A 22,630-nucleotide genomic window follows, 5' to 3' on the forward strand; every position below is an offset into this window, starting at 1 on the left:
CATCTCCTGAAGGTGTCTCTTGTGGTTTCATTTGGATTGCACTTCTTTGTCTTCTCATTGTCTGTTTTTGGGGTTTTTATTTGTAGAGTTGGTTGAGTCTAGGCTTGGTGTTGTCTGCCACCAGTTTTCAGTTGTGTTATTTCTAGGTCTTCTTGGGTTGGTATCAGCTATTATTTGTAATCCACTTTCAGATTTGGGCAGCTTTGAAGTCCTGATTTGTTTGTTTTCTTAACAGGTGATAGTCTTGTTTACTGATCTCAGCAGGGGGCTTCCTTGAAACTGTATCCAGGAATGAGATGGGTGTAACTTGAGACTCTGAAGGCCTCTTCCACCAACTAATCTCCCTAGGGGCAGGGTGTTTTCTCAGCTTCAGTAGGGGGAGGTGTATCTCAGATCTCCATGGAGACCTGAGTTGCTGCCCCACCTCCCCACTTCTTGTTTTCAGCTGTGTCTTGTTGCGCTGATTGGAGCTGGAGAGATGTCTGGAGATCTCTGATCCGGAAGCAGTTCAGTACTGTTTTGTGGGGAAGAATCAGTCCCTCCCCCAGCTATGGCCGCCTTCAGCACGGATGAGTCAGCTTTTTTTAGGTCATCTCCTGCATTCCTTAGCCCCTCACAGTTTGTCCCTTTCTCTTTCCTTTCCACTTGGGAGATAAGCTGGTCTTTTCAACACACCTCGCTCCCTAGTCGCCAGGCAAGTGGCTGTGAGCAGTATTTTCTGCTCTTTTCCCTGGAGTGAGATCCCCTCTGGGCTCTCAGCCTCACTCCCCTCCATTCCTGTAAGCAGAGGAGATTCAGGTGCTACTTACCAGGTTTGTTGTGACTTCTTCTTTGCTCCTTGGTTTTTGAGAGCTGTTCTTGTAGTCCAGAGTTGGTTTTTCATGCTGATTTTTCCTAAATTGATTTGTATTCCAGTTTGGTGGTGAGAGCTGGGTGTCTGTGCATCCGCCTACTCCACTGCCATCTTTAGGTCCATATTGCTTCTTGCTTGATGTCTTCACTTGCAATTTTTTTCACGTAGGACTTAGTATGTGTCGGCACAGTTCAAAGGGCGTTCCATGCATGAATTTACTCAATCATCACAACTCCACTTTGAGATGCTGTTAACCTTGACCAACATCAGGTTACTACATCCATGCTGGGAGGTTGGGCTGGGAATCTCTAATGAGACTATTTAGTGAGGTTGAGGTCATGGCATGGACCTTTGGTACCTAACAATCTATTTTAGAAAAACATTTTTTGCAGTTTCTGCCCTTCACCCTTCCCAGCTACACCTCAGCCCCACCACAATTTGCCATCTGAACAGTCTTGTCTAAAAAGTTAACTGTACTTTCTTGTTTACTTCTCTGTACTGATGGTGAGGAATGAAAAGAGAGGTGAATAGAAGGTGGACATCCAAGTCTGTACCAGTTGCACTGGTTGGTCAAGGGTGCCTTTTGATACTACTACTTGAAATCTTATTTTTTAAAATAACATTCTTTTTGCCTATGATATAATAAAGAAAATGGACCTCTTGGTATATAAAGAAGATTTTGTCCAGCTGGTGATATTTTTCTAACAACATGTGATGATAATTTTATATTAACATAACAGTCCACTTAGAGAGAGGCCTGTTTTGTGTTAACATTTCTCCACATCCCCATTTTTGTCTCAGGTAGAGTGTCAGGTAGAATGCCTCAGGACATTGGTTTGGTTTATGCAAGATAAAATATGCCTTGTTATCTCAAGAAGTTTTACTAAAATACTAGTTTTAAAGGACTATAAGATATGATGCATTTTCTTCTAGGGCTGTACACTTGATTATCATTATGTTTTAATAGGTTCAAATGGTGGTATGTATATTTTGAGAGAAGTACAAGTTTAATTTGTCAAAAATGAAATTAAACTCTTTTTGTCTCTTCTACTAGGTTTCAGCGTTAAAAACAATGGCCAGTCAAGGAGGACCCAAGTACACCCTCTCACAGCAGCCTTGGGCACAGCCAGGTAGTCACATTGTACTATTTGGGATTTCTTTTTTTTATATATATAAAAATTTACTGGACAGCTGCAATGTATTGTAGCTAACTGTATTCTTTTTTTTTTCTTTTTTTTACAGAGACAGAGAGTGAGTCAGAGAGAGGGATAGACAGGGACAGACAGACAGGAATGGAGAGAGATGAGAAGCATCAATCATTAGTTTTTCATTGCGCATTGCAACACCTTAATTGTTCATTGATTGCTTTCTCATATGTGCCTTGACCATGGGCCTTCAGCTTCAGCAGACCAAGTAACCCCTTGCTGGAGCCAGCGACCTTGGGCTTAAGCTAGTGAGCTTTTGCTCAAACCAGATGAGTCCTCGCTCAAGCTAGCGACCTCGGGGTCTCGAACCTGGGTCTTCTGTATCCCAGTCCGATGCTCTATCCACTGCGCCACTGCCCGGTTAGGCTGGGATTTCTTTTTTTAGGATATTAATTAATTCCCATTTATGTAGTCCTTGCTCTGACGGCTTGGAATTGGTTTCCTACTCGTCCTGTGGTTTGGGCTAATACAGGATGTAGTTTGGAGCTGACAGGTCTTTACTGGCCAACACACTTGCATTTCAACAAGCATTTCAAGAATGGAAGAATTTTAAAACTGCACACACACACGCATAGAGTTAAAAATAAAATGTGGCTTAGATGGAAACACTTTGAGGCTGCTGGTTTCTGTATACCCACTTTCATTGTGTTGTGCAACTTTTATGGAAATACTGTAGACGATAGTATGAAAATATGACGATAACGCCACTGTTTTCAAGTATTATATGAAGGAATGCTGTACATTATTTTGTTTCTTATATTATTCAGGTTACACCCTCTGTTTACAAAGTTTTAGAGTGTTTGAAAAAAATTATAAAAACTAGGGTGTCAGTTGGCAGTGGGCCACTGTCTCATTGCAAATATGTTTGAGATGTTCCCAGTCTTACTCTTTCCTAAATGTACATTTTTTTGTGTGTGCTAGAAGGTTTTTTTCCCCCTTGTTGTTAGCATTAGACATTAGACATTTAAAATCATGACTAACTTTGTGGGTTAGTTTAGGTACATTTTGTGACATTTTAAATTGCCATTAAACCAGAATAAATTATTTTGTTAGACTGGTATTTTTGGCCATCCTTTGGCCCATATTGTGATAGAGATTGCTTGCAATTAGAAAGGGCAAAATGGCCAAAGAATCAGTGTTTTAATTTGGGGGAAGCTGTGTCAAAGTGAGTAGGGAAGCTTTTTGATCATAGTGAGGGAGCTTCCAAGAATGATTCTGGCTTAGCATCTATAAAAAATTGTCAACAGGCATATCGTCTGGAATTAGGTTTTTGATGTGATTTTTTTCCCATATGAAAGAATGTTATGTCTGTTAGAAAGAATGTTATTTCTTTTGGGAAAAAGTTTGGAGGCCATTCTAAAATTTTCAGTAATTCTTTAATGCCTTATATTAATTTGAAGTTGAACAGGAACTAAGAAGTTGAAGGAGTAGGTCTGTTTCTCTTATGAAGATTTATAAGTGTAGACAATAATCAGTTGTATTTGAAAGGAAGGCAGGATTTTATTTAAAGAATTTGTCATGTGAACTTTTGTTGATGTCATCAGTATGGGTTTGCAAATAAATTTGGTGACATGCTTTAGGCCTTCTGTTTGCTGTGTGTGATTGGAATCTGCCAGAAAGAGCATACTTGATGCTGGTAGTACATTCTCCTGGAAGACAGAAACCAGATTCTTTTACTGGAAATTCTAAGCATGGTTGGCCGGTGGTCACCACCCGTTTTGACCCTCGCAGTCAGGAGCAGACTTGTTAGTCCATTGCTCAGCACCATGCCAGAAGGAATTCTGATCGTCTTTGGAGGAGTCGGGCCTTGGGCTCAAGGTTTCAGTCACTCTGTGGCATTTATTTAGAATAGGAGCTGATTTGATTTTGAACTTTTATGTAAATGAAACTCTTGGGTGACATATTTCCTAAAATAGGTAGAAACCAATGCACAGGCATAGGCGTGTTTATATGTAATGCAGCAAAGCTCAGGCCTTGATGCATACATAGTGCCCATTTGGAAAGACCCTGTCACTCAAAATAGAGGCTGTCATTTTCTCAAGTGGAACCCTGATAGAACCCCTGATGTTAGGTCTGCTATGTTCTTAAGTGTTACTAGAATTGTCATTAGTAAAAATGAAAGGAAACTGATGAAAGGACAGATAGAAATAGGGCTTGCTGTTTTGTCATTTAACCCAGTTTGTTTTTTCCTAAGTGAGATCTTGGCGAATAAAATGATGGCACTTCAGATTACCTACAGTGTGTCCGTAAAGTCATGGTGCACTTTTGACTGGTCACAGGAAAGCAACAAAAGATGATAGAAATGTGAAATCTGCACCAAATAAAAGGAAAACTCTCCCAGTTTCATACCTATTCAGTGCAGTTCGATGTGGGCTCACACACAGATTTTTTAGGGCTCCTTATGTAGCTATCCCGTATAGCCTCTACAGACTCATCACTGACTAATGGCCTACCAGAACGGGGTTTCTCCACCAAACTGCCGGTTTCCTTTAACTGCTTATCCCACCAAGTAATGTTATTCCTATGTGGTGGCACTTCGTTATAAATGCACCGATATTCACGTTGCACTTTGGTCATGGAATTGAATTTAGCGAGCCACAGAACACACTGAACTTTCCTCTGTACCGTCCACATCTCGACTGGCATGGCTGTGGGCTGCTCCACTGTATACACGGTGTTACGTCATCATCTGCGCATGCGCACATGCTGCCACATCATCCTACAGAAACTGGGAGGGTTTTCTTTTTATTTGGTGCAGATTTCACATTTTATTGTCTTTTGTTGCTTTCCTGTGACCGGTCAAAAGTGCACCATAACTTTACGGACACACTATATTTGTGTCTTCTGTAGCACATGGGCCGTGGAATTGCTTTTTCTTGATCTGTAATATGCATAGCACACACTTAGATGTCAAAGAGAGATTTTTGGGTTTTTGAGATGGGAACATTGAAAACAGTTGAGGGACTTGTCTTGGGCCTCCAGAAACTCAGAGTTATTGATTCATGCAGATTTGATTAGGTTCCTGGGGGTCATTTTGTGATAAATTTACAGGAGATCAGGTTGTAAATTAGGATGCCATTTTGTTAATGTACTCTGGGAAATAATACTTTTCAGGAATGAGAAGATACATTAGTCCGCTTATCTACAGGGAATACAATGCAGGACCCCCCATGAGGAGTCTGAAACCAAGGGAAGTAGTCCTGGGGCCTATAAATACCGTGCTTTTTCCTGCACATACACGCACTTCTTGGCTTCTCTTTGGCATGTCCGAATTGCCAGCGTCACTGCTCTTCACTTTGGAGCTGTTGTTAGGTGAAATAAGGGTTACTTGAACACAAACATTTTAATACTACAATAGTCTGATGATCAAGATGGCTTCTAAGTGACTAACAAGCAGTTACAGTGTGGACACAGCGGACAATGGGATGGTTCTTGCCGTGGCCACGGTGCAGTTTATTACACTACTCAAAACGGTGTACAGTTGGAAACTTAATGAATTATTATTTATTTTTGGAATTTTCCATTTAATATTTTTGCACCGTGGTTGACTGAGGATAACTGAAACCCTGGAAAGTGAAACCTCAGATAAGGGATGCTTATTGTATTTTATTTCTAGGCTCAGCGCACACCTTTTGGTGCTTGAGGGTTCCAAAACTGTCTCAGTGTCCTTGAAGTGTGGTAGTGATGACGGAACCCAGCCTGTGGGGTTAATTGTTTTACAGGAGCTTTCATCGATGTTGTGAAAAATGAGCAATTCTGTATTATTTGTTCTTTTTTCTTGAGAGCATTGGCACTTTCTTACTCTGCTCTATTTACCACAGCTATGCTCAATTAAAAAAAAGGGTTTTTTTGAGTTGTGAAAAACTATGAAATAAAAAGTAATTCTGTTTTCCACCTCTAAACCAGTCCTCTCATAGGTAACCACTAGTAATGGTTTCTCTCTCCAAATTATTCATGTATGAACAGCACATATGGGCTTACCACATGTGCAAGTCTGATTATGATTATACTGTGCTCCTTGCTTGTTCAGTTTATTCTGTGTCTTAGAGTCCGTTCTGTACCAGCCTGTTCAGCTCTGCCCATTCTGTTTACCGGGTACATAGACTGCATCCCTAGCGCACAATTTCTTTAATAATTTTATTAGTGGCATTTAAATTATTTTGGTTTTTTTCCCATATACTCTTTAGTAAATGTCCCTATACACACATATTTTTGGTATTTTGTGAATAATACCCAAGGTAAATTTCTAGCAGTAGAAATGTCAAGTGGAAGAGCATGTGTGTTTCCGGTTTGACTAGACATTGCCTAATATCCTTCCAAGGAGGTGGAGCCAGTTCGTACTCCCGTCAACAGGGATAAGGGTGCCTGTTTCCCCACACCCCTGCCAGATGTGCTATTTACAATCTTCATCATTTTTACCAATCTGAAAATATCTTAATATGCATTTTTCAATTACGAGTGAGGTTGAGTACCTTTGGAATTATTAATCAGTCTTTTACTTTTTAGCTTTCTAGAAAGCTTTCTCTTTTAAATACTTTATACAAATCACTACTCTTATTTTCCACTTTAACTTCTTTTCAGACACTACACTTGAGCTACATAATTATTTCAGTTATAATTTTGTAGAATTCTGTTCTCTTCCTGATAATACAGTACAAAAATGTAACAATGAATTTTTAGTTCCCATTAAATATGTGTGTATATTTTCTGAATAGTCTTGTAAGGCAGAGAGCATCTCTTACTGTGAGTGAATTCTGCAGATGAATAAGCTCATTCATTATGAAGTAATTCTAACTAATGTCTCTGCAAGTGCTGTTTTAGTGTACCTTAACACATCTCCAGACTCCAAAGGCACCAAGCATGTTACAGCCCCAGTGAGTGTCCTGAAGCATGCTGGGGAATTCTTTTTGCTGCCTTAGCCCTAGGGATTAGAATTTTGTATTTTGAAGACAATGTTTTTAGGGTTTGGGATTAAACTAACAAAATAACCAACAAAAATGAAAAAAATTCTTTGGGAAATAGTCTTTTCTTTTGCTATTTTTCTCTGCTGTTATTCCCTTCTTAAATTAAAATGGAAACATTTCTTCTCTTTTTCTTTATGATGCTAATGAGGTTAATTTCTTTCCAGCAAAGGTCAGTGACCTTGTGACAAGTGTCTATAAGACAATAAAAGCAAAGCTACCTCTGATCTTGAGAAGTATGTCATTGTACCTGTCCAATAAAGACACCGAGTTTATCTTATTTAAACCTGTTAGGGTAAGTATCATGATAATTTATTTGAACATTGTCCAGTCTTTTCAGATGTTCTTGCCTTGTCTACCATTTTCCTCTTTCTGTATTTTAAAATAATATACTTCTTCCTGTTGGTGTACTATTCTAGTGAAATTGAGTAGTAATAAATCATTGTGATTCTTGAAAGGCTTACAAAGCCTGAATTTGTCTGATTATACCTTTTTCCCATCCTTGCTTTATCTTAAGTACCATTGGCACTAAGGTACTTTCTACCTAAAGGTAGAAATTAGTAAATAAACAAACAAACAAATAAATAAATACTTAGACCCTCACATTAGATGTGTGACCCAACCCTTGAGAGCAGCGTTTCCCAAGTCGTGTGCCATGTTACTGGTAAGGAGTGGGAACAAATGGCTTGCAGCTGCCACTTCGGTATTAGACGTCAGAGAAAATTCTGAACTCACATAACTTCCAGCTCTGTGTTGCGTTCACATCCTTACCCAAGGCACTGGTTAATTTTTAAAGTATATTTTATGTGTCTGGGAACTTGATTATCTTTTGTGTAAGAAATGGCTACTGAAGACTCTGGGGGGACAGGGCTTGCTGTGGTTTGGTTTTTCCAGGAAGTATTTATATGATGTCTTAGTTGTGTTGTGCTAGCATGTGAAATATTAAGTGCTAACTGTACATGTCTTTGGTAATCTCATGAAAGATACCTCTTCTCTACTTGTTTTGGCAGTTGTCATTACGATTTAACATTCTCAGTGCTTCATGTGTGAGACAACTGCATATGTTCTTAGTGACTCATTTAATATGATTGCCTCTTCTCTTTCTAAGAATAATGTTCAGCAAGTCTTCCAGAAGTTCCACGTTTTGTTAAAGGAAGAGTTCAGTCCTGAAGATGTTCACATCATTGCTTGTCCTACTATGGAACAGGTAACCTATAGTCCGAAGAGCCTTGTTACTTTGAACTTCTCAGTTACTTTACTTGAGTAATGTCTTTGAGGAACTATGTTTTTAGTTTTAATTTAAAAGAATTGTACAATATTTTCTGATGAGCAAGAGTTCAAATTTTGTCAAAGTTTTGGTGATGATTTTAGAATTTTCAGTTGCTTTTTAATCCTTTCTAATATTGAAAGGCGTTGTGTTTAAGACAAATGGACTATTTGTGAAAGATTCAAATATTAATGGTATTTAGGTTGCTGAATAATTTTGTTTGCAGCATGCATGCTAAGAGGCCCACATTAAAAAAAAAAGTTGTTATGGAAATAAGATGTTAGAAGGGTTTGTTTTCTCTCTTCTTCCTAAATTTACAGAGTTGAATGGAGAGCTCAGTTTGTGTCTACTGATTCATTCAATTCTGTCAGCAGGTTTTTACTGAGAACTTATTATGTATTGGGAGCAGGCCAGCGCTGTGCATATTTAAGTTTAGTATAGTTTAGAAGTTTAGAATTTTTCTGTATGTGGAGAGAAAAGATGGGGTGGTAGCTGGAGGGGAAGTGGGTCATGTTTTTATTGAGATATAATTCATATACCATAAAATTCACCCTTGCCTGACCAGGTGGTGGCACAGTGGGTAGAGCGTCGGACTGGGATGGCAAGGACCCAGGTTTGAGACCTGGAGGTCGCCAGCTTGAGCACGGGCTCATCTGGCTTGAGCGAAAAGTTCACCAGCTTGGACCCAAGGTCGCTGGCTTGAGCAAGGGGTTACTCGGTCTGCTGAAGGCCCACGGTCAAGGCACATATGAGAAAGCAATCAATGAACAACTAAAATGTCAAAACGAAAAACTAATAATTGATGCTTCTCATCTCTCTTCGTTTCTGTCTGTCTGTCCCTATCTATCTCTCTCTCTGACTCTCTCTCTGTCCCTGTAAGAAAAAATAAATAAAAAAAAAATTCACCCTTAAGAGAGGACAGTTCATTTGTTTTTAGTATATTCACTAAATTATGCAACCATCACCACCATCGAATTCCAGAACATTTTTATCCCCCCAAAAGAAATCCCACACCCATTAGCACATCCCCCCTTCTCCACTCTTCTACTAGTTTACTTTTTGTCTCTGTGGATTTGCCTGTTCTGGATATTTCACTAAATGGAATCATGTACTCCGTGGCCTTTCTGGCTGTTACTCTTAGTGTGATGTTTTCAAGGCTGATCCATGTTGTGGCAAGTATTAGAACTGTGTTCTTTTTTATGGCTGCATATATGGCTAAATGGGTCATATTTTAAAAAGATATCTCTTATAGTTGTAGGGTTGTACAGTAATAGACTTTTAATAAATTATTTGAAGTAATTATATTCTGTGATTATATTATAAACTATAATATAGTTTTGTTTTCAATATTTAGAGATATTTTCCTCATTTTGATTTACTTTTGTTTTTTAATTAGAAAAAATACTAACATGGACTCTAAGTCAGAATTATAGACAGGGTCAGTTTGGAGCTGTCTGGTGTCCCCCTCCAGTCCCTCCAGCCTTTTCCTTTCTCCCTGCATAGTTAACTTTTTATTTGTGATCATTATTAACCTTCCTTTTTTATTTTTAAAGATAGGGGAAATGCATTTTTGTTCATGGGAAAGATCCAAACAGAGGGAAAAATTGATGCTGGAACGTGCCCTTGAGTAGAGAAGGGGGTCCCAGGAGCAGCTGGAGGATGAAGCCTGTGTTAGGTGCATGGGGGTTCTGTTGTGGAAAGGAGAGACAGCTGAGTGGGGTGCGAACATGTGGGTGTGATGGAGCTCCTGGAGGCTGCCTTGTGGCTGCTCCGCACTGGGAGTGAAACAGGAGGGGTCGTCACTGCGAGTGCAGAGGTGTTACAGACAGGAGGAGGAAGGCTCAGCTGAGTTCAGTGGTTGCATATCCAAGAGAGACCATTCAACATAATTGTCTGATTTTTAATTCAGTCCTCATCAGTTGCATGAATATGAATGGGTTGTGGCAAGGTGGGGCTTACCAAGAGCACAGAATTCCTGCGCTCCCACCTGACCCTTGGCAGTGAGATGTGTTTTAGTGTGTGTGTGTGTGTATCTGTAATTTAAATGATACTTACATTATGTGCAGCTCAGTTGCTTTGCTTTGCCTCTTTCTGTTCCTGTTTTGAACCACTAAATTATTCTCATGATGTACCAGTGAAATTACAGTTCGAAAAACACTGTAGAGACCATTCTCTCTATGCCTTGATCCTCTTTCAGAACTGTGAACATTTTCTAGATAATAGTAATAGCTGGTATTACTTATTGCCTACTGCCCAGCACTGTTCTAAGCATTTGACATGTATCATCCCTTTAACCTTCACTTGACCTTCCTATGTTTGCCCCATTTTACTGATGGAGCAGCTGTGGCCTTGAGAGATCAAGTCATTTGGCCGAGAGCCGCATGGTGGGAACCAGAAACCTGTGCTTCCATTCTGTAGATTGTTCCTAGAGGGAACCCCTCTGCACTCACATTCTCTCTAATTTTACATTTCCCTGGAAATTGAATTTTTATGACCCATTTCCTTAAGATCCAATATATGGCAGCACAGATGGTCTCTGACTTATAGATGATTCAACTTATGATTTTTCAACTTTACAGTAGTGTGAAAGTGATACGCATTCAGTAGAAACTGTACTTGTGGATTTTTTTTTTTTTTTTTTTTGTATTTTTCTGAAGTTGGAAACGGGGAGGCAGACAGACTCCCGCATGCGCCCGACCGGGATCCACCCGGCATGCCCACCAGGGGGTGATGCTCTGCCCATCTGGGGTGTTGCTCTGTTGCAACCAGAGCCATTCTAGCTCCTGAGGCAGAGGCTATAGAGCCATCCTCAGCGCCCGGGCCAACTTTGCTCCAATGGAGCCTTGACTGAAGGAGGGGAAGAGAGAGACAGAGAGGAAAGAGAAGGGGAAGAGTGGAGAAGCAGATAGACGTTTCTCCTGTGTGCCTTGGGGAGGAATCAAGCCTGGGACTCCTGCACGCCAGGCTGACGCTCTACCACTGAGCCAACTGGCCAGGGCCTGGAATTTTGAATTGAGGTCTTTCCCGGGCTGGCACTGTGTGGTACAGTCCTCTCTCCCGATGCTGGTCGGGGCAGTGAGCCACAATTCCCAGAACACGAGGGTGCTTAAAAGTCTGGGACTGTTCCTCTCATTCTGTTTCTGAGGATGTACACAACTTCTCTTATGGTACTGCACAGCAGAACTAACGTAGCTTTCCCTCTGCTTTTCAGCTGAACCTCCTCCTGTCAGTTGCTAACTAGCAGGCCAGCCTGGCTGCGGTTCATACGAACAGTGTCTCGGTGGGAGCGGCTGCGACGGCACGTGGTCTGCAGGACTCCTGCAGAAGTGTCTGTTGGAATGTCCCCGAGGACCACACCTGCGTGCTACTCGTTGCTGATTGCAGACTGAAGCATAAGCGGAGGGTTAAATAACTGGTGTTTCCCTTTTAAAAAGTTAAATGCCAAAGATGAATCTATGAGCAGTGGTGACTCCCTCATTTAATTGGCCTCAAGAAATGTAAGTTTAAGAGGTGACTGTGGTGGGCACACGGTGAGGTGGCTCTCAGGGAAAGGTGTGCAGTGAGACTGGGTTCCGTGGGTAGTGCAGGGGAGAACTGTATGGAAACACGGCTGACTAGAGAGCGACGAAGAGCAAGGTCTGCTGAGTGTCAAACCTGCAACACTTACCCACCGCGCATTCCACAGTGACTGTTTCTTCCAGAAGTGGCATTTCTACACTGAATATAATGTCTCTCCTATCACTTTGAAGTTTAGTTGGGAGTAGATTAGATGCTTCTGAGAACGCATTCTGCTTTCCTGGGGATTCAGGGAGTTATATCTTCCTGTGTTTCATAAAATTTTTATTATTTTTTTAGCGAATTTATTGGGGTGACTGGTTAGTAAAACCATACAAGTTTCAAGTGTACAACTCTGTAACGCGTCATCTGCGTACTGCACCGTGCGTTCACCACTCAAAGTCGTCTCCTTCCACCACCATTTATCTCCTCTTTGCCACTTCCCCCTCCCCCTCTCCCTTTTTCTGTGTTTTTGATTTGAATTAGTTCAGCAACGCCAGGATCTCATGTAAGGCCCCACTGTTGGTGCTCCGGGATTGCTCAGGTACAGAATGTTCAAGAGCAGGGAGCTGCAGCCTGCTCGTGTGCAGTCTCCTTAGCGAGAATCTTCCTGGGCAGCAGTCCGTGGTTGGGAAGTCAGCGAAGGTGTTAAATCTGGTCCACAGAGGAGAGAAGGACACCTGATGAATTGCATGGCTCATGCATGAAGGTCAGGCTTGCCAGCCTTCTGTACACTGCCTTTGGTTTTAGTGGTTCTTGGAAAGCAAACACTGTCATGTGCTGTGTTCAGTGGCCTTGCTGTGTGCTTGCTACAGTGAATATGTGATACTGACGAACGCAAGGAGGAGGACGGTGCCCACCCCTTAAACCCGCCACACCGTGTCAGGGATCAGCAGATAGCTTTTGCACTTCTGAGGGTTTTCCTACAAATGCTATTTCCTGATTGGGTTGGTTTTGCCTCTGATGTCAGAGTAAATATAGCCTGCTTTTTGGTTCAGAAGGAATTTTGAGTTATTCACACACGAGCCTGGAGGTGGAGCCCTGATGAATGTTCTGGGCTGTGGCCACAGTCCTCATTCTACGTGATGGGTTTCTCACCCCTCCAGCTGGACTCCACAGTGTGCAGGTAGCTTACATGTCTGTCAATTTAAACAGGTCACTTTCTTTTCAATTCAGTTTAAATTGGTGATGGATGTTGCTTGATAGAACTTTGAATCCTTTCTGCTTTGGGAAGGTGGACGGTCAGGAGGGTCCATACTCATCTTTGACATGAAACGAGGGAAAGAGGAAGACCAAATTCACTTCCACTTACTATTTAAAATACACGTTTAATGAGGTAAATTGTAAAATACCCAGTTTTGTGTATTATATTGTATATTTGGTTTTTTAAAAGTCTTTCCAAAGAAATGAAGGCATGATTATTGTACTATATTATGGCTGATTTAATGTGATGTACAGAGCAGAGTGTGTTCTTAGGGATAGGAGTATTTGACAGCACCTGTTCTCGTGGTGAATCTTATTTCTGAACAGTCAAACCTTTGCAAAGTGCTGAGTAGGTGATAGCGGTCCAATTTGTTTGCTGAATGAATTTTGTTTAAATCTGTACAGTTTCAGGAGTTTACTTATAAAAGATATTGTATATACTTTCAAATAATTAATTTAAAAGGCTTTATATTATTTGGCTAGAAATTGCTGTTTTTAATAAATGTGAATTTTTAAAAAAATAAAAATTTTCTACTTTGTCCTCATATGTTTGTTATATGTGGATTCTTTTATAAAATTTTTAATTGAAGTTTTTATTGTACTAACTTGTAAATTCATATACAGTTGCAAGAAATAATAGAGAGAGATCCGATATTGACATTGGTGCACTCCACCAACCTCACTCCGATTTCCCGTTTTACTTGCACTGTGTGGATTCCTTTGGCAAAATAATAATCATGTAAAGATATTTCTGAAGCATTGTAATGCTTCATTAGTTGAATTTAATTTTTTCTTTGTGCACAAAACTGCCAGTTTCCAGAGTACTTTCAGCACAAATAGCTATGTTGAAATTTAGTAATTACTGAAGTAGGAATAAAAACAAATTTGTATTTCCCCCCTGGTTGAACAACCCCATATCTTTAAGTTCTCTTGGGCCATTACCTTACCAGTGAGAAAGAACCGTCAACTGTAGTTTGTCACAAGGGGCCGTGTGTTTAACATGGGGACGGTGATGAATGAGTATTTCTCAGAGGCACAAGTAGCCTGACCAGGTGGTGGTGCAGTGGATAGACCGTCGGCTTCTACCCATCACATAGAATGAGGACTGTGCCTACAGCCCAGAACATTCTGTTTTGGGAAGGTGGACGGTCAAGAGAGTCCATACGGAGGACCCAAGTCCTTGGGATGCGGAGGACCCAAGTTCGAAACCCCAGGGTCACCAGCTTGAGCACATAGACATGACCCCATGGTCGCTGGCTTGAAGCCCAAGGTCACTGGCTTGAGCTCAAGATCGTTGACTCGAGCAAGGGATCACTCGCTCTGCTGCAGCCCCCGGTCAAGGCACATACGAGAAAGCAATTGATGAATAAGCAATCAGTGAACAACTAAGATGCCGCAATGAAGAATTGATTCTTCTCATCTCTTTCCCTTCCTGTCTGTCTGTCCCTATCTGTCCCTCTGTCTGACTCTCTGTCTCTGTCAAGGAAAAAAAAAAAAAGAGGTACAAGCTTCCCCACCACCTGGAGTGCTCCTGAAGGCTCTTCCACCAGTATGTCCAGCTTCTTTCCTTTGTTACAGCCCTGTAAGCAAACCGATCCTGAGGGTGGGGGTCTGAATTTTTTTAGATCCTGGCCATCCAGTTGATCACTTGAATTCTCTTTCACATTCTGGGAAGTGTGTCGCTTTTCCTTGTGAATTTAGTCCATGAGTTTGTGTTGCTGACAGGCTTTGAGAACACTAGCCTGGAGCAGCAGTTATAAGAGAAACCGGAAACCTCCCAAGTATGAAATGTTTGCAAAAATTTTAAAAAGGGGCTGGCCAAACAGAAGCCTCTGTGAGGCTACCTGTTTACCATCTCTGTAATAATGGAATCACGTGCTCAGGTTTTGTGAAAGGACAAAGACGAGGGAAGGGTTCGGCTGATCAGGACAGGATCCCATGTCTACTAAGCACCATGCTGAGTGCTTTACTGATGCCATCTCCTTTCATCTTCACTGTAACCCCTACTATTAGAGATGAGGACACTGAGTCGCAGAGGGACTCCTTACCTTGCTGAAAGTCCTACAGCGAGCAAACGGTGCCAAGTCTCCACATGTGTCTGATTCCAGGGCACACATGCCTTCAAGCCCGTGGCCTTCAGTCCTGGGAGAAACATCTGGTCTGGCCCTGAGACAAGGCTGCAAGCAGGGAAGGCCTTGTTTGTTGCCAAGTGCGAGCCCGGAGCTCTGTCTCTAGTGCCTGGTGAGACAGGGCTTCATGCACGGGGAGCAGAGGTGCAGAACTAAGGCACACTAACCGACAGGTCGAGTTTGGCTGTAAAGGTACACTTCTCCAGTGGTCATCTGGGTCATCAGTGTTAGTAACTGCAGTGTTAGCTGATTCACCAACAAGGTGTGCGAGTCAAAGAGTGCAAGTGACTGTGTGACCGGTTGGCCTCACCGCCCCATCCCACCCACTGCCTGGGGTGCTGACAAGATGCTCTGAAGCAGACGTTGTGAGGTCAGCAGGAGATCCGGGCCACAAAGGTGGGGCTCAGGTTGACTGTTCACAGCAGGAAATGGCTGATTGCTAGTGGGGTTTCCTGTCTCGGTTGAGGCTGCAGTTGAGAGCACCCTGGGAAGTTCGCTGTGTCCCAGGGACTTAAAAGGCACTCAGCCGTGCTCCTGAGTCCCTCTTTTCTAGAAACTGCCGCCCCTCTCCAAGCTCAGGCATCTACTAGGAGCTATGTTTACGAGACATAACCCCGCCCTCTCTGATCAGCCAGGCCAATCAGAGAACATGGTGTTCTGAGAGAGATCAGGAGACAGTCACGTGAACTGAGGTGCATAGAAAATATGTCTTCATAACAAGAGTGAGACCCACTGTATCTTCCATCCAGGTCACACAGTTCCCATTTTGCTTTACCTACTTGAGTTGGTGGCTTTCACCAGTGACCAAAAGGGTCCCAGCTATTGGAGGGGGATTAGTGTGGGTCCTTTCAGGCTTCAGTTGACTCCTGGTTTGGGGAACCTGCTGCAAGTTGGTGCTGGTTTGCTGTCTGGGTTCCCCTCGGCCCTGGTTTGTGATGAGGTCAGAGTTAGTGAGGCAGCTGCTATTCTAGACCCATTTTATGGGTGAGGAAACAGGTATAAAGCTACTTGCCCAAGGTCACACAGCCAACACTTGGCAGAGCTAGACTTTGAGACAGTCTTCGTTCTGAGTCAACCCGAGTACAGGAAGGTCACAGAAGAACTTGTGCATTCAAGTGGCCAGTAGAAACAAGCAGGACAGGTGTGGACATAGATTACTACTGAAACAACTCACCTCCACGGCCCTCAGTTCAGGACTGATCAGTACGTTTTCTGTCCCCAGCCACTGATTCTGTCAGAACCCCATAAACCTTTTTCTTCCCGAACCTGGCTGCTGTGATTGGTCTCAAATTATAAAACAACTTTCAAAGACATGAACTAGGCGCTGGGGTTTTCCTCAGTGCTCCTGACGACTTCGCCTTCTGGGGACACGCGGCAGGCGCTGGAGAAGCCCTGGAGCATGTGGTGACTGCTGTAGTCTGAGATGTGAAATTGTTGCTTCAGACTGTTGGCCACCAGCAAGATCTTGGTGTCCTCTATGAATTTTTCCAAATTGCAGGTGGTCAGGAAATTTAGGATCTTACTCATTTTCCTGAGAAGGATGTGGACCTTCTGAACAGTTGGACTGAATTCCACCTCCAGGAGTGCTTTGTTCTTCATTTCAGTCAGCATCTCCGGGTTAGGAACTGTGGGGACTCGCGGGAGGCCAGGTGAGAAGGTGTGCTGCCCCAACCCAGGGTCAGGCGCCTGCGGCCGGGACTGAGCCTTCTCCAGAAACGTCACTGTGCAGGGCAAGTCTCTGCTCCCAGCCCTTCCTCTGGCCGCCCTGCTGCTGCTTCCCACGCACACTCCCTGGGCACGGGCACATTGGGGTGCCTGGTCACCCTACACCCACTTGTTCCCTTCCCTCTTTTCAAATAATATTCATACGGCGTAATTTTGCTAGAGTTAGCTGTTTGTCTGCTTCCTCCATCAACCTACTTCTCCATCTGGCTTATAGCCCAGGAGACATGTCCACCTGTCTGTCTCCCCAGGCAGTCCTGCTTTCGGAGGCTCTCTGCGCCTGTAAGCTGAGCCTTCTGTGGAATGGGGAAGCAGAGCTGGAGCAGGACCAGGGGCTTATGCGGCTCTCAGGGGCAGCCAAGGAGACAGGCTGGAGGGACGGGTGGGTGGAGAGGGTCAGGTTCCACCGGTTCCAGGCCCTCTGGGTTTGCCCTCTGGGTTTGCCTCCTTCCTCCCCTGACCCTGGTCCTCGGGGAGGGTCTCAATCCCCCACCTCCTTGCCCTCTCACAGGGAGAATTCGAGGGTCCAGACTCACCATTTGTGGGTTGACTTGTGACCCACATGCCCAGATCCTAATCCCCATTAACCTGTGAATGTGACCGTATTCAGAAATAGAATTTTTTTTATAAATACATTTTCATTTTAATGGGGTGACATCAATAAATCAGGGTACATATATTCAAAGAAAACATGTCCAGGTTATCTTGTCATTCAATTCTGTTGCATACCCATCACCCAAAGAGAGATTGTCCTCTGTCACCTTCTATCTAGTTTTCCTTGTGCCCCTCCCCCTCCCCTTCCCCCTCTCCCTCCTTCCCTCCCCCCGTAACCACCATACTCTTGTCCATGTCTCTTAGTCTCGTTTTTATGTCCCACCAATGTATGGAATCCTGCAGTTCTTGTTTTATTCTGATTTACTTATTTCACTCCGTATAATGTTATCAAGATCCCACCATTTTGTTGTAAGTGATCCGATGTCATCATTTCTTATGGCTGAATAGTATACCATGGTGTATATGTGCCACATCTTCTTTATCTAGTCTTCTATTTTTTTTACAATGATTAAAAGCCTTTAAGCAAAGTCTTGGCCACTACAGCAAGAATCCATAAAAGAGTAGTGTCCTTAGCATGTTCACCAAGTCCAAGTTGGCCCCAACACCATGCCAAACCCCTGAAAAATGCAACCCAACCCCAGTTCAGTCTGTTAGGAGCTGTCACAGGGAGCAGGAGTCCAGGAAAAGTCCCAGAAATAGAATCTTTGCAGATGTAATTAAGTTAAGGATCTTGGATGAGGACATAGGGAGGGCCCTAAAAACCAATGTCTGGAGTCCTGAGGAGAGAAAAGAGGGAGGGATTTGACATACAGAGAGACGCAGAGAAAGCCATGTGAGGACAAAGGCAGAGTTTGGAGCGAGGCCGCCCCAGGCCAGGGAATGCCTGGAGCCACCAGGAGCTGGGAGAGATGAAGCAGGACCCTCCCCTAGAGGCTCTGCAGGGAGTGTGGCCCTGCTGACACCTTGATTTCAAACTTGTCACCTCCAGAACTCTGAGAGAAAAAAATTGTTGTTTTAAGCCCTGTTTGTGGTAATTTGTTATAGCAGCTAACTCCCCCTCTGTGACTCCCTGTCTGGCCTTGGCAGGGGCCTTGAATGTCCAGGTGGTCTCTTAACATGTTTGGGGAAGAGAAGAGGACACCGATGGCAGGGTTGGGGACACAGCTTTCCCCTTTGTTTCTGGCTCTGACATCTGACAAGGTTGTGGTGAATGTCAGGCAAGATAACATGTTGATATCTTTTTGTTTGTTTGGTTTAAAAAATTTTTTTGGATTGGCTTATGGCTGAGCAATTTGAGGAGGTCAGTTTTGTCCAAGCAAAATCTCATTGTGTTTGGAAGTGAAAAGAATGCCTTTCTGAATGGTCATGCGTCAGATCAAGGGAGGCAGCCTTATTTTTCTAAGGGTTGGAGTCATGCAGGATGTGGCCCGGGGCCCGGGGCACAGACCAGTCCAAGCCCACAGTGGCCTGCATGCAGGTAGGCAGAGGTGGGGGAGTGGAGACTTTACCTTGTACCTGGTCCCCAGGTTTAAGTGAATGCCCTTTGTTTGGTGGATGAAGCAGAGGATGATCTGGGTTTGGCCCCTGCTCTGCACCGTGCTATACTGGCTGATGTTTAAGGCGATGTACTGCACCAGGGCGTGTGGGCGTGGAGGCTCAGATTCCACCAGTTCCAGCCTTCTGGGGTTTGCCTTTGGCCAAGTAGTAGCCTAGGTTTGGGCTCAGGTTCAACTTAGATCAAGAAGTGCCATCAGGCAGTCAGGGCACTTGGTCCTGGGATGAAGGGCCCAGCCTCTCCTGCAGCAACGTAGGCCTGTGCCCTCCGTCTCTCTCCTCCGTTCTTGTTTCAACCTTCACCCACACACAGGACACAGGCTCCCACAGGCCTCGGCTTGGGGAAGCTCCAACCAGGAAGGCATGCTCAAGATCACGTGCAGCCTTTGAGCCGCTGCGTGTCAGACGCCAGTCGTGTCCTGTGCCTGGCCCCAGACTCCTGCCCTCTCCTGGGCCTGTGTTCTCTCCACCTCCTCGGCGCTTTGCTACCTGGTCCTCCGCCTGGAACAGGCTTTCCCCTCAGCCTGGCCGGCCTGGCTCCTGCTCATCCTTCAGGCTCTGCTCATGTATCTCCTCCTCAGAGGGGCCCTGTCTGACCAGCCCCTTTGGTTCCTTGTATCACTCTTCATCTTCACCCCTTGTTGTTTCCTGCATACAACTTACTAATACATCCAGTTGATTCTAGTTATTTGCGGTGTGCAGTTAGGTTCTATAAAGCTACCTTGGACACAGTGAATACTGAGCCCATTGTTCCTAGAACTCTCTCTCTCCATCTCTATCTCTGACTCTCTGTCTTTAGCTCTGTCTCTGTCTATATCTCTCTCATCTCTGTCTATAATCTCACATAGATAATCTTAAAAGCAACCCATCCTAGGAGATTCCCCGGGGCCCCAGAGTTGGTGTTCCCTGTGCCATGGTGCCCTGCCCTCCCCTCTCCATCCTCTGGTAGGCAGTCACCTTGTCCAGCCTCAGCTGAGAACGTGCGCATCAGATGATCGACTATTTCTCCGCTCTGCTCACGTTCATGATTTTATGCGAAGCACGTGCGTGGGTGCGCGCGGACACACACACACACACACACACCCCCCTCAGAGTGTGAACACAGAGCAATGAGTTCTGTGTTCACTAATTCAGCGTCCATGGAGACTCTATAGAACAAAACTATCTTGAATAACAAGAATCAACTGCACTTGTTTATCATCTGTTTTTCCCCATTGAACTATAAAATGTAGTCTTGGAGGGCAAAGCGCAGCCTGTCCTGTTCCCCAATGAGTTCCTGCTGCCCCGCCCACATAACTGGTATTGGGTGAGTGAGGGGTGAGGGGCTTCTCCCTCACCCTGCCCAGGTCCCACACATCTAAGATCTATCCCTTCTCGGCATTTAAAACCCACCATATCCCTCCATCCTTGGCTTCTGCTTTTCGAATTCCACCAGGCCTGTCCCTGGAGTCTATACTGTTGGGGCAGCAACTTTCCTAGAGCATTGAGTGCAGAGTGGAGGGAGTCTGAGACCTGAGTTCACGCAGCATGCAGGATTCGGAAGCCTGGATTCCTCAGGCTGCATGCTGACCTCCTCCAGGCTGTCCAGGGGCCGTGTAGGTCAGCCCAGGGGGAGAGGCCAGCGGAGGGCAGCCTTGCTCATCTCAGCAGGAGGACTTCTCACCGTCAGTACTAGATTCTCCTGTTGCTTCCCATTGGTCATCGAACAAAACGCAAAAGTCCTACGTCCCTCGCCATCGGACCCCAGCCTGACCAGCCTCATTTGTTTGTCCTTAGACAAGAGGTTGTATGCATGTAAAGAATTAGAAATGTGGACTCTGGAGTCAGAGAGTCCAGGTTCAAAGCCTGAATCTGCCACTTGCAAGCTGCGTGGTCTTGGGCCAGTTACTTGACTTCTCTATGCCTGTTTCAACTGCAAAATGCAGATAATAACAGTACTTGACTCAAAAGGTCATTGTGCAGATTGAAATGCCTCTACACAGCAATAACTCAGTCAATGTTAGAATTTCCTTATTGTCATCGACGGAGAAGAAGGCAGAGAGGGCGGTTTTCTTTCACCCTGCCAGGGAGCAGATCCTTCTAGCGCTAGCCCTGTAGATGGCTCCTGTCAGCATTCCCTCTCTCAGCCTTCCCGGCTCCCTGGGTTTAGAGTTCTGCCCCTGCCTGGGGTACCATGCTCTGGGCTTAGGCTCCCTCAGGAAAATGGGGCTGAGAACATCCAGAGATGTCTGAATCTGGAGGTCCTCCTCAGGGGTGCAAAGAAGCCAATCTGTGGAGTGTGTAGACTCACCCACCAGGGCTCCTGAGGTCAGGCAGGTCTGGGGCGCGGGGTGGCAGTCTGGCCCGAGAGACCTCAAGCTCAGGGCCTGGAGGTTGGGGGCGACGCTGGGGTTTAGTCTCCATACACCCAGCCAATTACAACTACGCCATCTGCGTTTCCCAGGGAAACAGAAATAAAACATGACCAGAGGAGATATTTAGTCCTTAAAATAGCTTGGCTCTGACCCCGTCCAGTGCCTGGGGTGCAATGGCGAGGCTGGAACCTGGGAGCAGCTAGGGAAGTTTCTAGCAATGATTAAGATCGGTGGGCCTGGCTGAGGAGCGCTGTGTTCCCAAATGACTCAGTGGGTCTCTCCCAAAACTTGTCTCCCTGTGACAGTGGTGCTGCAGCGTGACACCGAGTTCCCAGGGACCTCCGGCTGTGGGCTCACAGTCTTTCTTGGTGCCGTTGCCTTGGGGAGGGAACCAGCGTGGGGATGGGGCCCATTTTACCCTGTGTGTGACCTTTCAGGGGTGATGGGTGTGTGGGGGGTGTGCAGGGGGACAGTTCTTCTCTCATCCAGGTCTCTGAAGCCTGCAATGGACCCTGCTTTGCTTTGGTTTAAGCCAAACTAGAGCTGACCCAGAAAAGATGTCACTCCCCTTGGAGGCAACAGAACAGAGAGGCTGAGTGCAGCAGAGCTGGGACCTGTTGAAGTCAGGAGGGCTGGGAACTCTTGCCTCCCTGTACTGGCCAGCTCCTCCAGCACCAAAAAGAAAGGACAAGAACAATGACAGTGACCCTATGGGGGGGGGTGCTCTGCTGCTGTGGGGGCAGCTGGGGAGCAAGGAGAGAGGCAGAGCTGCCTGGTGGGTGGGCAGACGGGCCTGGCCAAGGCGGGTGAGAGTGAAGGGCCCTGGGGTCTCCTAGGCCTCGGCCTGTGGCCCGGTGGGCAGGATGCTGCACAGCCATTCACCACGGAGGAGGAGGCCCCTGGGCCTGCCTGAGTCAACAATGTAATTTCAGGCTGAGTCAAAATGGCGTAAAACCTCTTGCCTGTAATTTTATGTGTGGTTCAGGGCAAATGACTTATTGGCTCCTCTGAGCCCCCGTTTTCTCATCAAGAAAGTGAAGTACACTTCGCCAAGTGTACTTTGGCTCCCAGAATAAGCATCATTAGAGAGAAGAGGCCCACTTCTCTGTACCCAGATGCCATTTGGGATAATTAAGATGTTTCTTGCCCCTACTACTTGGCACTTCTTGTGTCCAGACAGTACTTTTTATACAGAGGGCCTCCAGGGAGGGTGACATCTCTGAGAACAAAGCAGTAAACTAGGAAATGGTTTTGAAAAAAACTCAAAGCAGG

General features: G+C 44.8%; 2 protein-coding genes across 3 annotated transcripts in view; one reads left to right on the forward strand and one right to left on the reverse strand.

Moving 5' to 3' along the window:
- The window catches only part of COG3 (component of oligomeric golgi complex 3), a 70,876-nt gene extending 57,294 nt beyond the window's left edge, over positions 1–13,582 (forward strand). For both annotated transcript variants that reach the window (XM_066235414.1, XM_066235415.1), the window contains 4 exons: positions 1,908–1,983; positions 7,187–7,314; positions 8,128–8,226; positions 11,498–13,582. In XM_066235414.1, the coding sequence (XP_066091511.1) occupies positions 1,908–1,983; positions 7,187–7,314; positions 8,128–8,226; positions 11,498–11,527 (333 nt within the window). In that variant the 3' untranslated portion in view covers positions 11,528–13,582. The remainder of the gene's footprint in view (positions 1–1,907; positions 1,984–7,186; positions 7,315–8,127; positions 8,227–11,497) is intronic.
- Positions 13,583–16,490: 2,908 nt separating this feature from the next.
- The window catches only part of ERICH6B (glutamate rich 6B), a 62,402-nt gene continuing 56,262 nt past the window's right edge, over positions 16,491–22,630 (reverse strand). The window contains 4 exon segments of the mRNA XM_066235653.1: positions 16,491–16,964; positions 18,959–19,086; positions 19,089–19,127; positions 19,130–19,181. Coding sequence (XP_066091750.1) covers positions 16,491–16,964; positions 18,959–19,086; positions 19,089–19,127; positions 19,130–19,181 — 693 coding nt within the window.

This window comes from Saccopteryx bilineata, chromosome 6, assembly GCF_036850765.1.
Source record: "Saccopteryx bilineata isolate mSacBil1 chromosome 6, mSacBil1_pri_phased_curated, whole genome shotgun sequence".
Lineage (NCBI taxonomy): Eukaryota > Metazoa > Chordata > Mammalia > Chiroptera > Emballonuridae > Saccopteryx > Saccopteryx bilineata.